Source organism: Blennius ocellaris (genome assembly GCF_963422515.1).
Source record: "Blennius ocellaris genome assembly, chromosome: 20".
NCBI lineage: Eukaryota > Metazoa > Chordata > Actinopteri > Blenniiformes > Blenniidae > Blennius > Blennius ocellaris.
Window position 1 is genome coordinate 4,417,384 of NC_137669.1, and position 23,456 is coordinate 4,440,839.

General features: G+C 44.0%; 1 protein-coding gene across 1 annotated transcript in view; it reads left to right on the forward strand.

Moving 5' to 3' along the window:
* Positions 1-22,450, forward strand: part of ctdp1 (CTD (carboxy-terminal domain, RNA polymerase II, polypeptide A) phosphatase, subunit 1) — a gene marked incomplete at its 5' end in the record, with an annotated part of 78,100 nt that extends 55,650 nt beyond the window's left edge. The window contains one exon of the mRNA XM_080516592.1: positions 20,192-22,450. Coding sequence (XP_080372718.1) covers positions 20,192-20,378 — 187 coding nt within the window. The 3' untranslated portion in view covers positions 20,379-22,450. The remainder of the gene's footprint in view (positions 1-20,191) is intronic.
* Positions 22,451-23,456: the final 1,006 nt, after the last annotated feature.

Below are 23,456 nucleotides of genomic sequence, written 5' to 3' on the forward strand. Positions count from 1 at the left end.
AGCACTTTCACAAAGTTCTCCCTTGGGTGTCGTTTTTCAGAAAGTTCCGTTTTCAGTCCCTCCGAGTGCCGTTGTCCTTGACACGGACACCCAAAACACAATATAAGTTTTCTGTTCTCGCTTGAAATCATTGTAGCAGCAGGGTTTGAGCCTCCACTCTGTGTATCTGGTGCCTTAAGTCTAAAAGTAAGTATCCAGTATTAATCACGTCTGAACCCCCCCCCCCCCCCCGTCCTGCTGACGGTCGGTTGTTTGCAGTGAACCCTGCCGCTGCTCACATTTCCCTAATTAAATAAATACCGCTTTCACGCCGCGCAAAAACAGTTAGTGCCACTCCACAAACTCACCTTCCTCGTCGGCTCGTCACACTTTGGGGGCGTCTGCCTCCTGCAGCTGAGCCGGGTTGACTTCAGCTCAGTTGGCGGCGTCCCGCCAAACGGGCCGTACTTAAACTTTAGGATGAAATAAAAAATAAAATAAAATGAGGTCTCCACACGCTCCCACTGCGAGAGTCGCGGTTCGAGTAATTGGCTCAGAGAAGCGAGTTCCTGCCGGAGAAGTGAGACACAACCCGACGTTCTCGTTGTTTACTGCAGCCTTGACTTGTTAAAACACCACAGCTTTGCTTGGTAATGACACGGTTATGCAACATCAAGTTTTAACATCCGTCTTCCTCGCCGAAGTTATTCTTAATGATCTTTTCACCTCGATCCTAAAAAACGCAGTTTGAGTTTGGATCGTGTAAAAACAACCTCAAATTGAAGCGGTGGCTTTAAATGCTTGCGGCGGAGGCTCATCAGAATCCACCGCTCTTTTGTTCAGCGTGTGCTCTGACCGAGATGAAAGGCAGAAGTAAAAATACAGGCCGTGTTGGCGTGCAGCGAATTCGACTCGCCGGTCTTTCTCGCTCCTCGCTGTCTTCTCCCACCTCTGCCCCGCTCCTCCGTCTTCCCTCCGGGGCGGTGGCCACGGCGCCGAGCTGCCCGTCTCCGCTGGCGCCCTGCCCTCCTGCTGGAGGCGTAAAGACCTAGTGAAATGTAAAACACTACTTTGCAAAAAACGATAGTTTGGGTTCTACTTCTAAGGTTCCTCCGACTCTGCCCCACCACTGTTGTCGCATAACAAAGTTATTTGAATTTTGAATCTCCAGCCGAGGAAGTCGGGGGGAATCCTTCTTCGTGGGCGTGACGTCAAGAGTTGTGCAGATCTCCATCTGTTGTGTTTATATCGGCTTGTTTCCCTCTTAAATATCAAAGTTTTAGCAGTTTTGAAGTTATAGTCGGCGTTTTATGAGACTTGATGAAAGATTGAGCCTGGAAGAGACCTGAGAGAGGAGAAAAGGAGCACAGGCGGCGGGAGCTGCTAGCGCTTAGCCGCTAGCTCGGGCGGCTAGTAGACGATCAAGTAATACCTGGACTCATCTTCGGTGATTCCGCACAGTTGGAAAAGCGCTTCGACATGATCCAGGAAGCCGGTCGTTCTGACAAAAGTCAGGACGCCTCAAAGCCTCAAAGGTGAAAACTGGCGGCTGCTGAGGCGAGGAGACGAGGACGAATGGAGGACGAAGCGTCTTCTGCTTCCTCAAACATGTTCCAGACGAGGTCACCGATGGCAGAACGACACATTCTGTGTCTTCTTCATCAATCACTGGGTTTGAAATGACGATGATGATGAAATATGGTTAAATTCAGCCTCTTCATCATCAAAACTCTGATCCTCCATAATGTAAACACAACTTGGGCGTGTGCACAACCAGTGATGTCACTCTATTATTGTCAGAAGCTCCGCCCAGCAGCGGAAATACCGCTGTTTATCGGCTATTTTCTTGCAGATTGCCGTGTTTTAACATTTTCCCCTTCAGCCAGTTGGCATAAAAAATGTCCCTAGAAGCGACAGCCAGAGTGTTTTGGAGGTTGAATTTTCATTTCACTAGGACTTTAACAGAAAGCCTTGCATATGGACCATCGAATGTCTGTTCTTCTGCCGCCCTTAATCATTCAGTGTGAAATCTCAATTCCTTCGCAGAGTCGTTACGTAATTATTCCGAGTCTTAATTATTCCTGTCCCACGCTGGATATTGTCCTCGGAGACGGCCGTCTGTTTTTAGATTCCGTGCAAATTGGACGTCGGTGACAGATGCAGTTGTTAAAGGTCAGTGGTTCCTGGAGCGGTGACTCCGCCGGTCCTGGTCACGCTGCATGCAGATGAAGCAACTCCGGCTCAAATGCATCTTTTCCTTCGCCTTCTGCGCCTCGATGTGTTTTTGGCTTCAACACAAAAATTAATCAATATTTGGTGACACAAGTTGCTCTGTATTTTGCCTCTGTATTTTTCATGTGAAAATAGAAAACTCTCATTGCTTTTTCGGTCAGTTTCCGCGACAACGATGCTGCGAGCCACTGAAAACACAACTTTTTCGAAACGTCTCCCAACTTTTCTGAAAATGCTGCTGCTGCACATTCGCAACACAGCTGTGTGGGAAATAGATCTTCTGCACATGCTCACGAGATAAACGATAAGAATAATGGCGGTTTTCCTGAGTGTCATGACTCCCAGTCCGTATTCTCCTGGGACTTGGTAGTTTTATTTTGACAGTCACCGTTGCAACAATTCAACTTGGTCTGTCCACTAGAATGTCCACGTTCGAACATTGTTCATGTTTATAGCTTATTCTTCTCATATGCATGCCTGTGCCGTTTAATTACAAAGACAGGCAGCACCCCCTAGTGGCCCGACCTGTGAACTTCATTGTTTTCCACAATTCTGACATTTTTAAGAAGTGGACGTTTAAGTGTGAAAGTGTTTTGAAACTGGAGGAACGACGCGTTTTCACTTGAAATGTTGTGTAAACTCGCCCTTAGTCGTAAAGACCTGCACATATCGTCCAAAGTCACATCGGTGACATCAGAGACGAGCCACTTTTATAATGCGCTGCCCTGCAAGATGTTCTCGTCTCTATAAAAGTCCGACACTGTCCACAAACCCTTCAACCACCAGGATTACTAAGACTTATGACGACTAATTTGAAATAGCTACTTGTAATTTCAATCAACATGCATGTATTTTTCATATTTAGAACTTTAAATAAACCAACCATGCTGTAATTTCAAGGTATTTTAATTGATACGTTGTTCTGGTGTGTTTAAAATGACCAATATCCCTCCACTATCTGTGAAACTTCATTTTTGCGAATTATCTTGCTAATGTCTGATCCACATTTTAGTTTATCGTTGTTAAATTTGTTCAAAGATGTGTTTATAACCACGGCCCACTTAGACTGTGTGTGTCTACTGAAATCAAACGGAATGCCACCATCTATATTGATCTTCTTTTCCTTTTCCATCCAATTCAAGTTTGAGGGGGTGTTTTTGGTCATGGACTCGACTCATTGCTCGTTCAAAATGAGTGAATGGAATTACTGACTCTATAAGCCCAGCCTGTCTTCCAATAGCCATTGGTTATGGGTCTTTAATGGATGAAATCCTAAATCCTGATCCCACAAAGAACAGCGGTGGCACAGCCCACTTGGGAAAGGTCACTTGTCCATCATAGGGCCAGAACAGAAACACGGACAGCCGCCACATTTTTTTTACCATTTGCTTGATGGTTTGGCCGTTTTGGGCCACGGACATCAGGTTTGACTGACTTCCTGACACAAAGCCACTGTGACGCCCCAGTGGTTGACTTGTGCTGACAAAATGACTGAAATATGACCCGTCGTCAAATCGTCAGTGCCGTTAAAATCAGTAGTAAAATCAGAAAGGAGAACTGTTGTCATCTTTAAAGCCCATTTCTATTTCTCAACACCACTGCTTTGACCAGCTGAACAATAATGTTCAGGATCAGCAGCTGCTTTGTCATCAACATGGCTTCAGATTTACCTGGGTGGTAAGTATGTATGTTTTTTTTTAATTGACATACATGGACTTGATTGCGACTTTTTCAGCCTTGATTAAAGTCTTCCATGTATGAATTCACAGATTTTTGGTTTTGCGTAATGAGAACAATCGGCCGCTTGATCTTTGATTTAAAGCTTCAGTATAAACGGAACTGGCTTCACAGTAAGGTGTGACGAGTCGGTGTCCAGCAAGCAGAACCTGTTAGCGCTGTTAAACGTGGAGAAGCTGGTATTAAGCACGAGGCCGACGCGAGGCTTACCCCGCCGCTCGTTTCATGTGAGCGGCTGCCGCTCGGAGCCACTTGCTCCCGATCTTCTAATAGGCAAGATGATGAGGACGTAAAGCAGAAGATAAGGCTCTTATCTCCGTGTGGGTATTGTAAGTTCGACTCTGTAAGCTTTTCCAATTATGACGTCCGCACCCGAGGGCCCCGTTCCGGGTAATTGTTTTCAAGGATCGCCGACACCCCCGAAGACTCGCTGCGCTATGTGCTCAGATTATCCTATTTGCATTTACCGAGGGTTGTTTTCCTGCGTCTCATACGCGGAGGCAGTTTTCTCATCCTTCCCACAGCAACTTTCTGTAAAGCTTCCATACGCTGTGGGGTCTCTCCATGACGCTCGCTGCAGATTTTGATTAAACGTCTGCGGTTTTCCGCTGGAATCTCTGCCAGCATCTGACAATCTAATTGAATTTGCCGTGTCACTTCAGAACCGTTTCGCCGCCTCACCTGATCTCGCATCTGGATTCCGCCTGGTCTCTGTCCCTCGTCTTTGCTCTTTTTGTCATGTTTTGTTCCCGTCAAAGCCGCTGCTGCTCTTATAGGATTTGTCAGGTACAAACTCCATTAGGCGGCCAAACCCCAACAATCTTTCCTCCTCCCCCCCCCTCCGGTGCCACCTGCAGTTGGTAGTCACACAAAGTGCCGCTCGCAAGGCGACTGAGAATTTGTTGGAGTCGCTGAAAGGTCAGCTGTCAGATTAGTCGAGGGGGTATTGTGGGCGCGCACATTGTTTCCCCCAGAGACACTATTGCAAAGGCATGTTAGATGCTGAATGGTAGAAACCTGTAACTAAACTGAATCTCTGTCTACGTGTCGCCGTCAAAGCTGGAGATGCTCCCCGCATCCTGACCGACGAGCAGGGAGATTAAATTATTCTTCCAATAAGGACATATCGGACAATAATTGCATTCAGTGATGCAGACAAAAGGCGCCACGAGAAAACCAGACCCGGAGTGATGAAAGTGGGTGGGAGGGATGTTGCTGGAGATGTGCATATCCGCCACATTCCATGCGAAATGAAGAGCCACTTTGCAGGGAGGTGTGTATTTTCCAGAGATCATTAAAAATCAGTTCCTAGAACACATGTTTGTGATTGTCCGATATCCAATCGATCAAAAGCAACATTCTTGTTCGGTCCAGGGCTGCATTGGGGATCCTGATGCCTTCAAAATGCCCTCGTGGCAACCAACACTATTTATTTGTTGTTTTTTTAATGGGTTTATCTCCGTTATGTCCCAGACAGATGGAAGCGGTCCCAGCAAGACACTGGGCTAAGGGAGGTACGCCTTGGGGCAGCGGACCGGTCAGTGACGGTTCAGTAGCACAGAAGTGTGTCCACAGTGACTGCAGAATCTACAGAGAGATAAAACTGCAACTTCAATGCAAAAGCCGGAGCGAAATTACGCAGCCCGATAGCAGGACTTTGTAAAAACCCAAAACATACATGCAAAAAGTCTTACAAGTCAAACGCAAACACCACAACACCAACGCAAACCTAAAACGGAAGCCCAGAACACAAATGGAAAATCCTATCAACCACATGTAAAAGCCACAACACAAACGCCAAATGAAAACCCAGAATCCCAAAGCATGGCTGCAACACGACTTTAGAACCCTCCAAGAAGTCTGCGTTCGCCAAAACACAAGCTGAACCTAACAATCAACTCTGGTAAAAACCTAGAACCCGAGTACAGAAGCTGCAACACAAATGGAAAATCCAACAGAGAAGTGATTGAGCAGCTTTTTTTTACTGGACCTTGTTTACTGTAGGACTTTGATGGGAAAGTTGGACAAAAAGCTTTACAAGTGAACGAAATAAAGCAGAGATGACGGAGGGGAAAGGGGAAGAAACCTGCAGAACCAGACTCCGTGGCGGGACGAGAAAGAGAGAGGAGGACAGAGACCGAGATGAACCGGCAAACAACTCTCATTTGATCAATAATTAAAAGGAATCTGATACTTTGGTTTTTCTCCCATTGTATCAGCAGATGAATCCGTATTCGAAGGAAGTCAAGAGCCTGTAAACCGAGAATCTCCTCGCGCAATTCCTGGTAATTGCCGGGTGATCAAAGCAGCACACTCTGCTCTGCTGTTATTCTCGCCCAGGTGCCCTTTAGCAAGGCTCTTACCCTCCAGCTGGTTGATAAACATTGCGGCAAATAACAAGCAGGACTCAACACCGTCGCCACGAGTTGGATCAGCTCGCCTTCTAACGCTAGATCTGTGCTTACTGCACCCCAACTGCTCCAATTATTATTGAGCGCAATAGTTTTTATGTGCAGTAAAAAAATAAAACATCTCTTGGGAATCACAGATGATATTAACAGTAAAACTGCACTTTAATAAAAAATGTAATTGTGTCCTCGGTTTAGAGACAAAACCTTTCTGACCTGTCCTCATGAGGGATTAAAATGTGTTTAACGTCTGAGAAAGAAGTTAACTTTTTAACACCAAGAAAGTATATAATAGTTTGGGTGTATAAAACATGCGTATAGTCTGATTTCAATCATTCCTACCAGGTTCAATAGATTTCAATTCTGAATTGTACCAATATGTGCACATTAACAGATTTCAGAATGTAAATATAGATATTTATGTTTTACATGACAAACTACATTATTGTTTGCTGGACCATGAGATTTCCGAATACAAAGACGACAGCACTTCCTCAACAAAGTGTTAATTTACTAGACTATTATCAGGATCGCGTGTTGAGACACATTTTATTGCCACGGCTACCGAGTGGCCAAAGAAAGACCGTTTAAAGGAGCGTCTGCTTGCATGTAGGTGGTTTTATTACATAAAAACAGACCCACTTGTGGCTCCAAAGGAAAAACTACATTGTTTTCAGTCTTTCCATATAAACGGACATTGTTTTCCAAACTTCCAGCTCATAGAAATCATATAAAGACAATCGACAAGACATTTTCCCCCAGGAAAAGCACATTATATGAAGAAAAATTCTGATAACTCTTGTTTAGGCTAACTTTGTACTCCTGTTGTTATTTCGCTATTATTACAGTCAAACCGCGGAGCCATGAGACGACGTGTCGTCGCGGTGTTATCTGGAATGATGTGCATGTCTCGCCCCGGGTCCTTGTGATGATAAATCCGGCTGTAATTTGAGTCGATGGTTGGCGTCGGCGCGAAAACACCGCTTTCTTTTTTTTTTTTTTATCATCTCCCATGTCTTCCCTCTGCCATTATGTTGCCCCGACAGCTACGCCAGATATTTCTCACCTAAGACACTTAGCGACACACCATTAGCATAGCTGATGGTTATCAGCGCTCCGCCGCCGCGCCGGGCCGTGAGTCAGAGGCATGTCGGGCTTTTTAATACCAACTGCCAATCACTCCTCCGGCGCATTCTTCTGGGCGAGTGGCGCTCGCCCCCCGGCCCCCCCTGGCATTCATCGCTGCAGCCAGCAGAAAGACTCGCTGTTCCAGCGCAGGAAGGAGCCGCTTCGCTTCGCCTCAGTCGCGCCCAGGGGGAACGTTTTTGTCTTCTCACGTCCGGTCGGAAGCCTCGGCTCACAAAGGTGGAAAATTCTTCTGTAAAAAGTGTCCCGGTAAATAACAGTGTGCTCATTATTACACCCAAGTCCACACTGAAGCACCTTGTCGGATTATCAGCGGTGACTAGTAGCCTAGCATGCTAAGTACATTGTGTTCAGTGTTTTTCAGTCTTTTCCGTGAAAACGAACATCCGTTTCAAAATGTCGCCGTGTCAATGTGAAACTTTTCTGAAATGAAAACGCAACAACGACGTATTTTCACTGGGGTTTGACAGTCGATAAAAGCCGGACTCAGCGTCGGGGGGGTTGGGGGGGGGCAAGAGGGTGCAGCGATCGCTGCACTCCGTGAGCTTTAAGAAGCCTGCCAGAGCGACCGCCAGCCCGTGACGAGCAGGAACGCTGACTCAGGCTTTCCCCTCACAATGTGGGAGATTTATGCACAAAGGAAAAAGCCAAACTGCGAGCAGTCTGACCCAGTTCACTTCCTGCGTGCTGGCCACGCAGGCAGGCTTTTCGTTTTTGTGTTCCTCTGTTGGATTGAACTCGCATGAAGCGAAGAGACGCATCTCCGGGGAAAAGCTGCCCTGTTAACAGCTATTGTTTATCATGGGCTGTTTACACATTAAAAAGCTGCCAACCCCCCCCCCCCCCCCCACCACCACCACCACCACACGTGGAGACAATACAGTATTCTGTGTAAAACATGTGAGTCTATATTGAGATTTATTTTGCATCCACTGGACCACAATCTGTTTCAGTCAGGTTTTGTTCGACATGAAACCTCCACATGTGCAGAGGAATCTTCTTCTTCTTCTTCTTCTTTTTTTTTTGGCAGGCTTGGATTGAGAACTGTTTTTAGGTCAGGAAACATCCGAAGATGCACCTCGAACTTGTGCCTCGCTTTAGGTTCTGAACGATGCCAAGAGCCTGGTGAGGAGTCTCTGGCCTACATTTTCTAAAAGTTGCGAGACAATGACCCTGAAATCACTTTTTAAAAATGTCCCCTCATTCTCTGCATTTTAAGTTGGACAAGAGAACACACAGTGATGGAGTGAAAGTTAACTTTGAACCGTTATGGCAGCGAGACTTTCCCATCATTGTATTGGTCTTCATTGCCTCTTTGGTTTATTTATATGGAATTCTGTCAGAGTTTATTGTTACAGAATGTAGAATAGAATAGAAACTTTACTATCAGGTGAGGGTCGCGTATCAACAAGAATATGAGGAAGTACTTAGTTTCCGCAAGCTGCCTTTTATAACATAAAAATAAATTTAAAAAAACATTCCCTGTTGAGACTCGCTGCCTTGTTTCAATCTGATTTCAGTCTTTTCGAGAAAACTAGTTGTAGTGAGACAGGAAGTGAATCTTGGCCTTTTCCAGCGTTTGGCCCCATTTTACACGACAACATTTATTAAATGAAAACGTTGTGAAAATGCTGCTACAGCATGCACACCGGGGGCCGTAGTCCTTCTGCACATGTTCAGCGGCTGGACAATAAAGAATAATGTTTACCTCCAGTGTCGTGACTCCCAGTCCATCTTCTCCTGGGACTTCGTGGTTTAGTTTTAATAGAATGGAATCACAATCCAACTCCGTCGTCAGTCCATGTGCGCTCATTGTTGATGTTTATGGGGTGTAGTTTTCTCCGCGTGTGTGGTTTTAAAACCAAAACAACAACCAGCACCCACTAGTGGCCCAATGTTCTAACTACATCATTTTCAGTGTTTCTGCAGGTTCTGTGTAAACAGACGTCGTTTTTTAAATCGTCGCCATGTGAAGCTTTTCTGAAAAGGAAAGACAAAAACTGAGCCTTACCTGTTGATGGATTCCTAAATCCAAGCAACACCCCAGATATTAAATCTCCCACTTAGATTGATTTCTTTCTCCCGCTTTTTGTTTGGACGATCTCCACACCTTGAACATTCCTGGAGCGCTGATGTTCAGGGTAGCACTCATCTTGACCCCCCCCCATGAGATGCTTAAATGTTTAAATGTTTTGAGTGAAGCAATCAAGGAGCAGCGGAAATATCAAATATTTCTCGCCCTCGAATGTAAATGTCCCGTCCTGCTCCCACTCTGTAATCTCTGATTGACCGTGCTCTTTAATTAGGGCTCAGCGTGGAGAGTTGGGAGTCTGCGATGTTTGTCGGTCGACAGCTGCCAACAGCGGAGGTGTAAAAGCCGGAGTAGCTCATTAGGAGCCACCTCTGCACACGGGGGGCAATTAGGGCACCGGGGTGGAAATGCTTTGATCTCAGAAAGTGCTCCGTGCTCTCCGCCCACTCCACGGATGGACCACGAGAACGCCCAACGTCGGCAATGTGGCTTTAAAGTTGCACGTTGACGCTGGGAAAGTGTTCCTACTCCAGGCCGTCACTCCAACGTCTCCGGCGTCGACGCGTCCTCCGTTCGATGAGCCGCGGTCGTGCTAGCCTTACAGGATCCGTCCGTTACCGTCTCTTTGGCTTCACGTTTAACCATTTAACCGAACGACGTCCATCAGAGGTTTTTTTCTCCTCTAAATCATTGAAGCCGGAGCAGGAAGGAGTTGGGGTACCTTCACGTTTCACCTTGTTGTCTTTGCAATATTTGTCGTCTTTTATTGCGTGTACCGCTGCATGAGAAGCAGTCAGAGCGGTTGTGTCATAACTAATGCTGTGTGATCGGCTCCATTTCACGCGGTTTCCACCGCGATCCGTAGGCCCGCGGCCACACTTCAAAGAGCAGCGAACCTCCGATGGAAAATAATGTGCTTTGTTGTTGGAGCGCTCAGTCGGTGGATTTATACAAGTCCCATATCTGGAGCCGGGACACGGCTGGTTTAGCTGTGAAGAAAGGGAATAAAATGGCTGTCCTGGTTTTGTACTAAGAAAACACATTTAGGGCCCGTTTACACTCGGTTTGCTTCTTTTTTTTAAAATCATTGGGTCTTTCGTGTCCAATACAACAACCGATACCAGCAGTCCCAGCTGCTTCACATTGTTTCTGTCCGTCGATGGAATTCTCTGAAAAATTCAATTAAAAAAGAAAGTCAACATTCACTCACACACCAGGACACTTCCATTCTTCAGTTGTTCAGTTGTAGAGCAGCAAAGCAGTTTATTTGATTGACAGAGGCAAGACGTTTCATCCAGGGTTTGTTTTTTATCGTTCAGTATAAATATGATGTGGCACAAACTTTTTTTATATCTATATCCTTCACTGTCAAACTAAGTTTTATTTGGTTCTGGAAAAGTTTGCCCAAAGCTGGAAATGAAAACTTTGGCTTGGAGGCAAAAGTTAATCAACAGAAAGCTTTCACGAGACAGAACGGTCAAATTGAAAGTCATTTCGTCAATTTATGGTCACATATGGTTCCACTGGCTGGTCTTGCTGGTAAATTATGTGTGAATTTTGGACCCCAATGGACAGTATATGGCAGCATAGATCAAACAACCTCAACTAAAAAACACAATCAGTTGATGTCCAAATCATGGACTATTCAAACGTCTTGAACCTCATTCTGGTCGCCATGTTCACTTTGTATACAACACTTTGATTCCAGATTGGTGTCTTTATTTAAGATCCAGTTTTTTCACTACATGCTTAGAAGTTATTCTTGTTTTCTGTCTTTCATCGTGTAATTCTGGTCGTTTTTGGCTGAGCAAAGGTCCTTTATTAATAATGGTGGCCGATACACTGCTGCTGTCTTCCCAAAGGCTTTAAGTCAATACTGGAAGTTCTGATTCTGTTTGTCAGTTGATGTCTTCTCCTTGGCCTGGCTCAGTGTCCTTTCTGAGCTCCTTCTGGTCCTCAGGAGGTCTTGGACTGCCTTTCTCATCACTGCATATTCAAATTAAGAACTGATCCCAGACACCTCGACGACCATGAGTTCACATCGTATCTGGTTTTGCCCTCCACTATTTCTGGGTCTTCGGTTGCAGTTTAGACGAGAGCAAACATGATTTCAGAGGTTCTTTCAGAGTCTCTTATGCACAAACTCTAATCAATGATAATTTCGATAACAAACTCGGTAGTTTTCTCACTTTTTCAGTTTTTCAGTTCAACAGATGTCCAGATGTCTTTGTCCCTTTTGTGATTATTGCTGGAGGTTGAGATTGACGTCTGCCACAACGAACTGGGTCTCACTGGACGTGTTTGCTTCATGTCTTGGATCAACTCATTCCAGTCATCAGTTGCTCTGATAGATTGTCTCAATATCAATAATCAGATTGCGTTCATGAGTTAATGGTTCTTGATCAGTCTGTGGAATATGGCCTGTCAAAACGTTATATCTCAACTTCTTCCCACCACCTAGATTTTGGTCCCCATGGTGACCCGACTCCTCGTTTTGTCTGTTTTTAACAGATTCACTGAAACCATTCAACACGTCCGTCTGACTTCTACCCACACTCGGATCTCCCTTTGACTCTTGACACCTCAGCTAAATAAAGACGATCTATCCTTAATCTATATCTTTCAAAACGACTTTATTGTTCACGGACAGATAACAAAGACAGGAATCGTGTAGGCCGTGCTGTCTTCTGCTGATACGTCTTGATTATTCTGAGATTTGGCACTGCCAGTGTTGAGGATTTTAAAGCACAAACTACTGTAAAGCCCGTCTGAGGTTTGGAAAGACTCCTCCAATTTCTCAGTCAAATATTCTGAACGTCGTCGTTGGGCCTTTGCTCTCATGTCACCTGTTATTGTGAGGAGGCTTTAATATTTGAGAGATATGAGCGCTATAGCAGGGGCATAAGGGATGTTTGCATAACTCAGAGTATCGAGACGGAAACCCGAAAGCAGAAAGTCATTTCAAATATTTTATGGGCTGGGACACACCGACCTGATTAAAAAGCTCAACTACGGTGAGACTCGAGCAAAGAGTTCGTCAGTCAGAACTTCTTTGTCCTTCCTGGAGAAGAAATGAACATTTTATGAGGTTTGTTTCCCTTCACTTTCAGGACAATAAGACCTTCAGGTGTCCCTTTTATAAAAGTGGCAGGATCCAAATCCGTGTTGAACTTTATGGCAGAGTTCCTTCACTTCCTTTATCTCCATTTGAACATTTATTTTGAGGCTCAGGTCAGTTCTCTGTGTTCACAATGAATAATTTTAGGCTCCATTCACACAATGTTACAGGTGAAAACGCATTTTTTATTTTTGTGATTTCGTCTCAGAAAAGTTTTGCCTTTACATAGGAACGTTTTGAAAACGATGTCCGCTCACGCTGAAAACGATGCAGTTAGAAGGTTTCTGTGATAGAGCTATTGAAAAATCACAAACGCCTTAGTAAAATGAAATTTATATTCATGATAGTTCTTTGTCCATTAAATTCAGTAAAAGTCTTGAAGGTTGAAGCCGGTGTTAAAAAAACCCAAACATCAGCTGTGCCAATTAAAGTTGCATAGGACGTCTCTATAATCCCTTTATGAGCCTTTATGACACAGCAGCTCGTCTTAAATTATTTAAAACTGAACACATTTCACGGTTTTTACGACCACCGTTCTGTTCACCCCCAGACTTGTTGTTGTGATTCATTATGAGTCAAATCAGAATCTAAAAAGAGGAAATTCCAATAAAAAACGCCTTGAATGAAACCGGCAAATCATTCAGTTGCTACTGGAAACCACAGACTTGGTAAAAAAAAAAAAAAAAAAGGGTTTGTCAATAAATAATACATTTTCTGCTTGTTAATTAAGTGATGTGATTGTAAACTTTAGCATCTGTCACCAGTCCTTGTTAGCCTTCCCATACGCACAGCCTCGGCTTTAATTGATCCTGACAGTCCTATTTATCCAGAGACTTCTTCCTGTTGTACTTTTTATTCAACATCAAGTCATGAAAGCCCTCACAGGATTAAACAAATCAATAGACGCCTCACAAGGCTGCAGCTAAACAGTCTACAACGCTCCAAGGAAGGTTGTTCACTTTTGGCATGCAGACTGATGGAAGCCGATCATCTGCGACTCAGCCAACATTCACAAGTTATTCTCGTGCAGAACATCGACTTTTACTGCAAAGTCTCTCTGGGAACGGATCTCCTCCGAGCACAATCTCTGTGACTGAATCCGTTCTGCCGTCTGTATAAACTGATTTTGTAGAAAGTGTAGAAGTTGAATGTTTATCAAAACAAACCTGCGATTTTTCAGACTGAAGTTCAACTAGTTTTGAAGTTGTTTCTAATCTGGATGTACAGTTTGCTCCGTCCAGGCTCCATAAACACAATGTTTTCAGCAAAAGTGCATCATCTTTGTGTTTTTCGTTTCATGCTTTATGCAGTAACGTTTTGAAAACAATCTCCCGTTTACATGGAAATGACAGAACCACTGAAAATATTGTAGTTAGCATGTCGGGCCACTAGTGGGTGCTGCTGTTTATTTTTGTAATGAAACGATACGGGTGTAAACATTAAGAATCGTGAGGACCCGGACGAGTTTTCTGATTTCACTTGAAAATACTGTCGAGCAAATAGCAGTTTTTAAAATGCTGTAATAAAAACATGTTGCTCTTGTGTTTATCACATTTCTTCATGTCGTTGGGTCACGAAAGAAAAGAGTCTGTGTTGTTGAGTCAAGTCTTTTAAGAACTGTAATCGCGGTCGACACCGTATATTTAAGAAATATAAAATCCCACCTGCTCCCTGTGTCCGTGCTTTTAGTTTCCCCTCACCGCATCTTCTCATTTCTCAGCCGCTCGACTTTGAAACGTGGCGAAGCAGAACTGACGCGTCTCTCACGGAGGAGATAATGCCCTTGTTAAAAGCAGCGCTGCTTATCGGCCTGCGGCTTGCGAATCCAAGGGGGACTCGGAGTGTATCTATGCAAATATCTGGAGTTGGCACATCTGCTGGAAGTGATGGGGGATTATGGGGGAAAGAGGGTGTGGGCCAATGAGAGAGCGGGATCGCTGAGTGGTATCCGTTCCGTCTTTGCCTCTTCAAAGCCGTCAGTCACTCATCGTGAAGATCCATGACTTGGACTCAAATCTCTGCAGGGACAGAAGCTAAATGACACCCGGATGGCAGCCGGTTGACGGGCGTGGAGAGAGATCCGACGGCCGCTTATTGTCGTCTCCGTTTGAGCGACCGTTCAAGAAACAAGCCTGATGAACTGATCCTCTCTGAGGAAACAGTCAATTTGGCCCGAACCTGAAAGTGTTCCCTTCATCACTAGTTCATTACCTCTGTCTTCATCCTCTTTCACTCTCTCTCTTTTTTTTTTTTTTTTTTGCACCATTTGTTTTCCCGCCGAAGGTCATTTCCTTCCTCGCTGCCACCTTTGTCAGCGGTCTTAGACGGTTGCCGGAGGAGTTCGTACCCTCAGACTCAAATAACATCTGGGTTCTTCATCAGCTGTGCCCTTTCTGTGAAGCCTTTCCAAAGGTGGCACCTTTCGAACGCTGCCCCCCCCCGGGGCGACGTTTCGTCTGGATTGAAGTAGAAACGCATCTCAACGCTGAGCGGATGCATTACTCCCGTCATTTTGTGTCTCGTCAGTATCCCTAATGATGTGTAGAGTCGGGTGTTGCTGCAGGCTGTTTGTTCACCAGCATCCACTCTGTAATGCTTCCTCCTGGCACCCTTAATATAACAACACGCTCGCGGTACACGAGCATAACAACTGGGATTAATGGCCTCAGAATGCCCCGGGTACTATTTCAGCCTTTACACCCTCATAACTTTCCGCTCCAGACATTTTTTGAGATGCAGATTTCAGGTAACTGTGCGAGTTTTTGGTCTTTAAAAGCATCTGGAAGGAGCTTCAAATGTGAGATGGCTCCGAAGAAGACTTGATTAGTTGAGCAGCTCTAGCATGAATAGCAATGCTTCCACTGTGTGATCAGCGCCTGACAGCTCAGCCCCAACGTAGACAGCCACTTGATTTAAAGTACTCTCTCTGTGCCGTTCATTCAACTGGACAAGCTCTTTGCGTAATGGTATAACGGCTCTTTGGAACAAAAAAAAAAAAAGAAGAGGGGAAACAACTCAGAACTTCCTACCTACCACTTGAAGTACATCATTAGTAACTTTCTCCTATAACTCTGACAGCAGATTCTGAAATCCGCCGGCCAGACGAGCAAATCTGTAATGAGTGAGATTTAAATGAAATGGGTGTGTGAAAAAGATCCAAACGCTCTGTCAAAAAAACTACCTTCCAGAAAACTCAGAGGAAGCTTTCAATTTACTCTGCAAACCTGCTACTCGAAGCCTTATCTTTTATTTTGTCGCTTAAATGGGGATATCCTTCATCTTGGCCTTTGAGCGCCCGACTCAGCTGAAGACTCCTCCAGTAGAAAACAACAGAGCTGCATCGTTATGTTGGAGAATCATGACCCTCGACCCCCATCGGCACACCGCCAACTACAAATAGGACGAATACATGCAGAAAAAGGGGATTAATAAAGCCGGATTAGTTTACAAAGATGGAGTCGTTGTGGTTAAAGTGTCACAGGGAGAAATAGTTAAGGAGTCGATACGAAGACGTCACCTGTCGGAGATTATTGCCAGAAGCTTTGACGATTCTTGTTGACTTGATTCTGGTTGCTCGTCTTTCTTGCGTTCTTCTTCAGTAAATAGATTCAACTTGCACCGTTCCTCTGCTTGATCAGCCTCCAGAGCTTCTTGGTACTGTTAATCACTGTTAATCACATTCACCCATTCACAATAATGGAGGCGTCTGCCATGCAGTTCTCTGTCCGTCCACCGGGAGCCGTTTGAGGCTCAAGGACACTTCAGCAACCTTCTTACTGAGATACGACCACTCTACCAATATTTTTTTTTTTACTTGCTCCCAAGGTAGAACTTTTTGAACACACCCTGACTCCGTATCCATGGAAACGGGGAGAATCTTCTCCACATGTGCAAGTTGATGGACAAAAACATTTTATCGTTGGATCACCACCATCATCATCGTCTGTCCACCAGAATGTGGGTGTTCTCCCATTGTTACTTTAGAGTGCGCTGTTCTCTGTGCGCATGTGTGTGTGGTTTCATCACAGAAACAACCAACAGCACCCGCTGGTGGCTGAGCATGGAAACGACACCATTTTCATTGTTTCTGCTGTTGCCATGTCAACAGAAATCATTTTCAAACACGAAGATTTCTGGAGCGAAAACACAAAATTGCTACATTTTCTTTTAAAATGTTATTCAAACAGAACCTTGGAGAAAGAACTAGAAACAATTGAGTTGTTGAGTTATATACATCACAGCAGCCAATCGTGGCTGTTTTTGTTTACCAACAAACTTCACATTTTATTGACAATCCAATCCGTTTTGCCTTTTTTTTTTTTATACTCCTTTCAAACTGATAAAACTCTAGTTTTGTGTTCCCCAATAAAAGAAGCTGTCACAGTTGAGACAATAACGCTTCACTACATCTGTAATTATCATAAAAAAAGAACAATCGGCGACACATGGGCACTCTTAAATAAGTTGTTTCTTTCTGCCTTTGTCGCACTGCACTACAAACCGCAGGTAAATCGATCAAAACAAAAGAGAGTCCCGGTGATGAAGCCCATTGTGGGTCTGAAATGCAAGAACGCGCTGATTGTTTCTGCAGGCGGTTGGATTAACAGCGAAGGATTGAGATTGGATGTAATGACGCAAAGCAGAGAGTAATGGGGGAACCTCGTCCCTCCACAAGCCCCCCGTCCACCCCCCCCCCCCCCCCCCCCCCCCCCCTGCTGACACTTGAGAATGAGAGGAGTCGTGCATAATGGGTGTGGGAATACTATTTTGGTGTGTGTGTGTGTGTGTGTGTATAGAAAGACTCAGGTAGCTCAGGAGTCTCAGACGCGTGGTCTTCAAACACACACTAATGAATCCCCCCTGCTCACGTTACCCTCTGACCGCCAGGACTCCAACCTCTGCCTCTGTAAATGAAACGCCTCGGAGCCTCTCCTGTCGGAACACTCGTCCCCGCCCACTCGCCTCGCCGGGGGGGTTCCGCTGTAGCCGCCATGTCACCCGGCTCTCCTCTGATATTAGCTGACGTCTGACCTTTAATGAACACGCCACCGCGGCAGGTCGGCCCGGCGGCGTTGACAGTGGTGAGGTCTAATGAGGCGGACCCTCTGGGTAGATCACATGTCAAGTTCCCCCCCCCCCATGACTCTACGACACCCCTCCCACAAACCTCATTAGCATGGTGCTAATAAGCCTCTGTGGTTGTCACAGAGTGGAAAGCAGAGCTGGCATGTTTATAGTCATATCAAAGAATTCTCTCCCATCGCCCAGGAACATGTGCTGGCTCTTTTTTTTTTTTTTTACCCCTTTTCCCGTGAGCTTCCCCGGCTGTCTGCTGCTCCAGCACTTCGTTTGCAGCATCATTTCATCTGTACCTGCAGCCGAACGGAGCCGACGCCGAACCGCAGTTGGAAAAATGGTCAAGCACAGATAATGGCTTCCTCAATGAAGTTCAGTAAAATAAGAGCAAGTGGAGAAGGCAACAATAGTGTTTAGAGCGAATAAAGTCTTTGCCTGCCTTTTAAATGGTTTCGCCTAGCTTAAAATGCTAACACACTTAGTGTAGCATAGTTAGCTTTAGCAAGAAAACTTCCTGAATTGGCCTCAATTTTGTCACAATATTTAATTTAAAGTCATTTCAATATCTAAACTTTATTTTTCCTGATGCACATTATACAATATTTACTTTAAATTGGTTTTGTACCATTTGCTTTTTGGCCAAATTTTACTTGACCTTTTTGTAGTAATTTTTATTTTTTTTGTGTGGTACTTCAACAGCTTTCTGTTGTGGTATAGTGCCATCTAGTGATCCCAGATGGTACGTACCATTTTTCTTGGATATACAAGTCACTTGAGAGTAAAAGTCCAAACAACTAACAAAAATGCCATTTATAGTCCAGAAAATACTGTAACTCTTATAACTGCTCATGTCCACAATTTAAAAAAAAAAGATGGAGGTCAACTCACTCTATTTCATTGATTAGCATTCAGGGACATCATTTATTCAATCAGAATATGAAAGCGTTAAGTTTGACTTGAATCATGTTTAGAGCTTTTCTCCTGTTTCCTTTTTGTTTGTTTTTTTTAATGATCACGGCACCAGTGGTGTCTCTCAGGATATATACAACCTTTAACACAGTATCGTCAACATGTGCAATATACCGTCATTTCCGGACTACTGAGCTCACCTGAATAAAAGCCTCACCCACCAAATTTAAAAAGAATGGTCGGAGTTACATGATGCACCTGAACGCATCACCCATGTATAGGTGGCATGATGCTTGTGAACACATAAAAATACATGAATTAGCCGAGTCATAGTTTAAGCCACAGGGTTCCGAGACTGTGGGGGAAAGTGGCGGCTTGTAATCCAGAAATTCCGGTACGTATCGATCAAATACTAAAGAAGACGGACCGAAGTCAAGAGGAAGGATTTTTGTTTAAAAAAAAACAAAAAAACAATGTCGTTGCTCTAATACTCAACTTTATTTCATATCACATGTTTGAAATGATTGTAAAGATTATATTGGTTAAAGTTCAGGTTAATTCTTTAATAATCTTTGAATTTAAACTTTAGAATTTCTCTTTGTTACGGCACAGAGCATACGTGATGAGAACCAAACAATAACCACAGAAAATGTCTATAATGTCGTCATGAAGCCAGTTGTTGCCAGCGGTTTAATCGTATTTACTAGTCAGAGAAAAGTCATTTGATTTCCCCGTGATTTGGACTTTTTCTACAGCGGTTGGATGTTTGTTGCCTCATGGGGCTCGTATCCCTTCAGCTCTCGATGATTGTCGGCGGGGCGCACTGCAGCTCATCACTCCTTCTCTTCTTTCTGTGCCTTTCTTTTAATCTTTTGTTGTTGTTTTCCTCTTCATTGAGCCAAACAACTGCTCCTCTATCGATTCCCTGCGTCGGTTCATTCATTATTAAGCTGCGTTACGTCTCCGGAGCTGGCGTTCCGCCGCTGGCACCACATCAAGCCCATCCTGTTCCAAACCAGTCAACAAACCGCCGCCGTCCCAACAACCGACAGGCTTCTTTACTCTGCCTTGTCCTTCATTTGAACAAACTCAGGAACTCGTTTAGGAAGCTGGTCTGCGAATGTTAGTTTTCTACGTGAGTGGAAGTGGTGGAAACCAGTGAAAACTGTTGGTTGTCCAATCGGGAAGTTGAGTTTATCACGTCATGAAGAAACGCAGACGAAGGCTTCATGTAAAACCAACCACGTGTGCTCAAAAGGTGGAAGCTGGTGTCAAATGACAGGCCTTTCCTGTGTGTTCAATGCTGTTTTTGTTTTTGTGCTTTTTATATTTTTTTGTTTCCCTTCAGAAGGATTCAACCGTTTTCGGAAAACACTAGATCACTTTGAAGAGAAAAGGTCGGAGACGAAGAGTTCGTAGTTTGTTCAATCTAGAACTCAAACCCAAACAGTTCTTGAGTAACATCTGGGTTTTTATAGCTTCCGAGAAAGAAAGAAATATTTCCAGTACGTATTAGTTATTTTCTCCTGACCGACTCCCTGTATTCATGTTCAGGGGCTACAAGCGGAAGCACGACGACACCAAGGAGGACGAAGACGCCGCCGGCAAACGGGAAGGCGGCGAGGAATCCTCCAAAGACTCCAACGAAGAAGAGGAGGAGGAAGAGGAGGAGGAAGGCAGCAGCTCGGAGGCCGACGAGATGGCGGCCGCCTTGGAGGCGGAGCTTAATGACTTCATGTGACGTGGGCCCCCTCCCCCACCACGAGTGGTACTAAAAGACGTTGTTTTTCTTTGATGCTTGAGTGTGCGATTAGGATTCATGAGCCATGAACGTGCGAGGACAAAGGAAAAGGTCGAATGTCCTGTACAGAAATGAGACTTTGTAAATAAGGACGAGTTTTTGTAGCGTCAATGTGTCGCGTTTTTTCTGGCAAGAAACCCTTTGATGTTCACATTTTATTGTAAGATAAACTACAGAAAACATTGAAATTTCATACATTTTGTTTTTCTATTGCGATTTTTATATTGGTTTAAAAAAAAAAAAAAAAAAAAAAACCAAGGCGTGAAATCTTGAGTGTAAAGATCAGTGTGTAAATTTTTCTGATTATGAAAATGCCAAAGAGTTTGGAAAAGGTGTTACCAGGCCGTGCAGCTAACTAACTCCACTTTTGTTTTTTGTTTTTTCATCATGAGAGACTTCTTTTCTTCCTTCTCATAGTGTTTGTACATGTGATGACAAGCTAGGCCGTGCAGTTTTATTGTTTTTCCTCTTTGTGCATTTTCGTCACAGAACTGAACCCATTTTCCTTTTTCTTTTTTTTTCCGTCTCGACTCGATACTTTGACCGTGAAATCGCTTTAATTTTTATAAACTCACACGTACACTGAAGCTAGTCCATTAGCAAGCCTGTCTTGCTAACGGACTAGCGTGTCTGTCTTTGTCGGGTCAAACAGCCGTTCACTGAAGATGCACAAAGGTTCACCCCCGGAAAAATGTGACGTTCGTATTGACTTTTCACTTTTTAAAAAAAAATTAAATAATGTATAAACTTTGGACGAGAAAACATGCTGACGAGAAGAAATCACCTTCTTTGTAAGGAGATTTGTTGTAAATGAGGTGAAAACTTCAAAGTATGGACAAATGGAGAATTTAAGACATTTTAGACTTTAGGTTTTTCCGTTGTTTTTGTTGTTGTTTTTCTAGGTTAAGTTGACTAATCCACCTAAAGATTAAACCTTATTTTGGAAAAACTTTAGTACAAATTTGGCATAAGTCAAAAATGTTTCAGTCCCATCGATGGTTCGGCTAAAGTAGCATTGAAGCTAACGTTATGGAATAAACATTTCATCAAGAGTATTACAAGTATAATCTTAATAATCCTAACGTCATTGGTAATCCACACGCAATTAGTAATGTCTATCAGTAATGCTAACTCTTCCTAATGCTAGAATTGCTGCCGATGCCAACGTCATTATTTCCAATGTTTTCGGTGACGCTAACACTGTTAGCAACGTTAAATGCTATCCGTGCTCAGATTATCGACCATGATCGGTAACGCCGCCGCTCCCAACGGCATTATTGATGTTAATCTGAATATTTCAAATCAGGCCGGTAAAGATTTTCCAGATGCTACGATCTGACCAAACCTGGCAAAAATGTTTTGACATGACTTGAAATGTCTCATTTTATTCGCCTCAACTTTTCATGCTACGTTGAGCGGATACCAAACGGCACAAACTCCCAGGTTCAAAATAAATTCACTCTTCGTCATTTTCTTTCCGACGTCGTCATCTGGTCCCAGTTGTGACGATTCAAACGTGTCCTTTCCTCAAGCGTTCACCATTTAACAAGCGATTTGTGTCCCAACTCATTCAGACGCCGTTTAAAGATCAGACCCGTGTTGATTCTGTTTAATGTTCCGGGAGACATCGGCTGCTTTCCGCCCACAGGAAGCCACAGCGAAAGCTTTAAGCTCCTGGCAGAAACGCAGCACTTCACCAGCTTCCCGTCCCTCCGGAGCATTTTGCTCAAAGTGCAGCAAACAATCTTCATCCTGGTTTGTCCATTAAGAGTTAAATCGCTGCAGCTCCAGCCGATTTCTCTTCACGTCGATTCAGTAGAAATTCAAATCGCCTTCTTTGTTCCGGCTCCGCCCGAAACGAGAGCAACTCTCCTCCCACAGTGACGGCCTCCTCCTCCTCCTCTTCCTCCTCCTCCTCCTCCTCTTTCTCCTCCTCCTCTTAGTTTTTTGTTTTATTGCGTGTGTTTCGATCCAGCAACTGATGTGTAAAGTATTTGTAAAGTCTATTTCCTACTTGACCCACAGAGACAGAATACTTTCATTAAATAAAGACGTTTCTAAGTAACATCGGCCGATTTTGTGTTTTGATTTGCTTTGTTGTGCGTCTGTGCAGTATTTTAGGAAATGCTTAACAGATTTTGTCAAGTCAACCAGTAACTGATTCAAGGTGTCAGTGAAAATCAATGTTTCACTGACATTTGAACCCGACGACTTCTCAGGAAGTCCCTTCTCACGTGGGTTCACATAGACTCAAAGAGGAACTGACTCAATTAGTGAAAACTCCTTGTAAAAATCTGAATTTACCACAATATGACAGTGATGTCACAATGAACTTCCTGTGAGTTCTGCAAAGCCACGACACAGTTTAGCACCAATGTTCACACACTCAAGAATGAACTGATTCGTTGCTGAAGGGATTGAAATGCAGTCGCGTTCAGTCTGTTTGAAATTATCAGTTCCAACTTGGTCCAAATTGAGGTTCTTGAGAAAACTGGGTCAGAACATCTGCACCGGTTTGTATCTTTCAAAACGGACCCAAGCAAGGAAAACCAGTTTTATGGTTCAATTTACAAGGATTTCAAGTGAAAAATGTAGTCGCGTTTTGGGTGTCGACTGAAGAAAGCAGGAGTTTTGGTGAATCCGTTGGGTCACGTCTATTAAAAGTCTGAAGTGTTTGCAACTTCTTGAGGATGAATTGATCGTGACCCGAGAAGCCAAACGTTAAAGTCCGTTGTTTTTCGGCCAAAACGTTTCAGAAATCTTTAAGGGAATTTCTTTAGCGTTAAGACTGGAGGATGAGCTGATCAGTGTCTGTAACCTAGAATTTGACTTTCTGTCCGGTTCTCATGATGCAATATCTCAGTCAACATCAACATCAAAGTCTTTGAAATTAAGAATGAACGGATTAATATACTGTTTGAAAATTGGCATATCGCCAATGTAAGTCTTAGAAGTCTTGAGTTTCAGGCAGATTTAAGGAAGAAACGGTTAAAGTTGGACAAACGCTGAGGTCAAGAG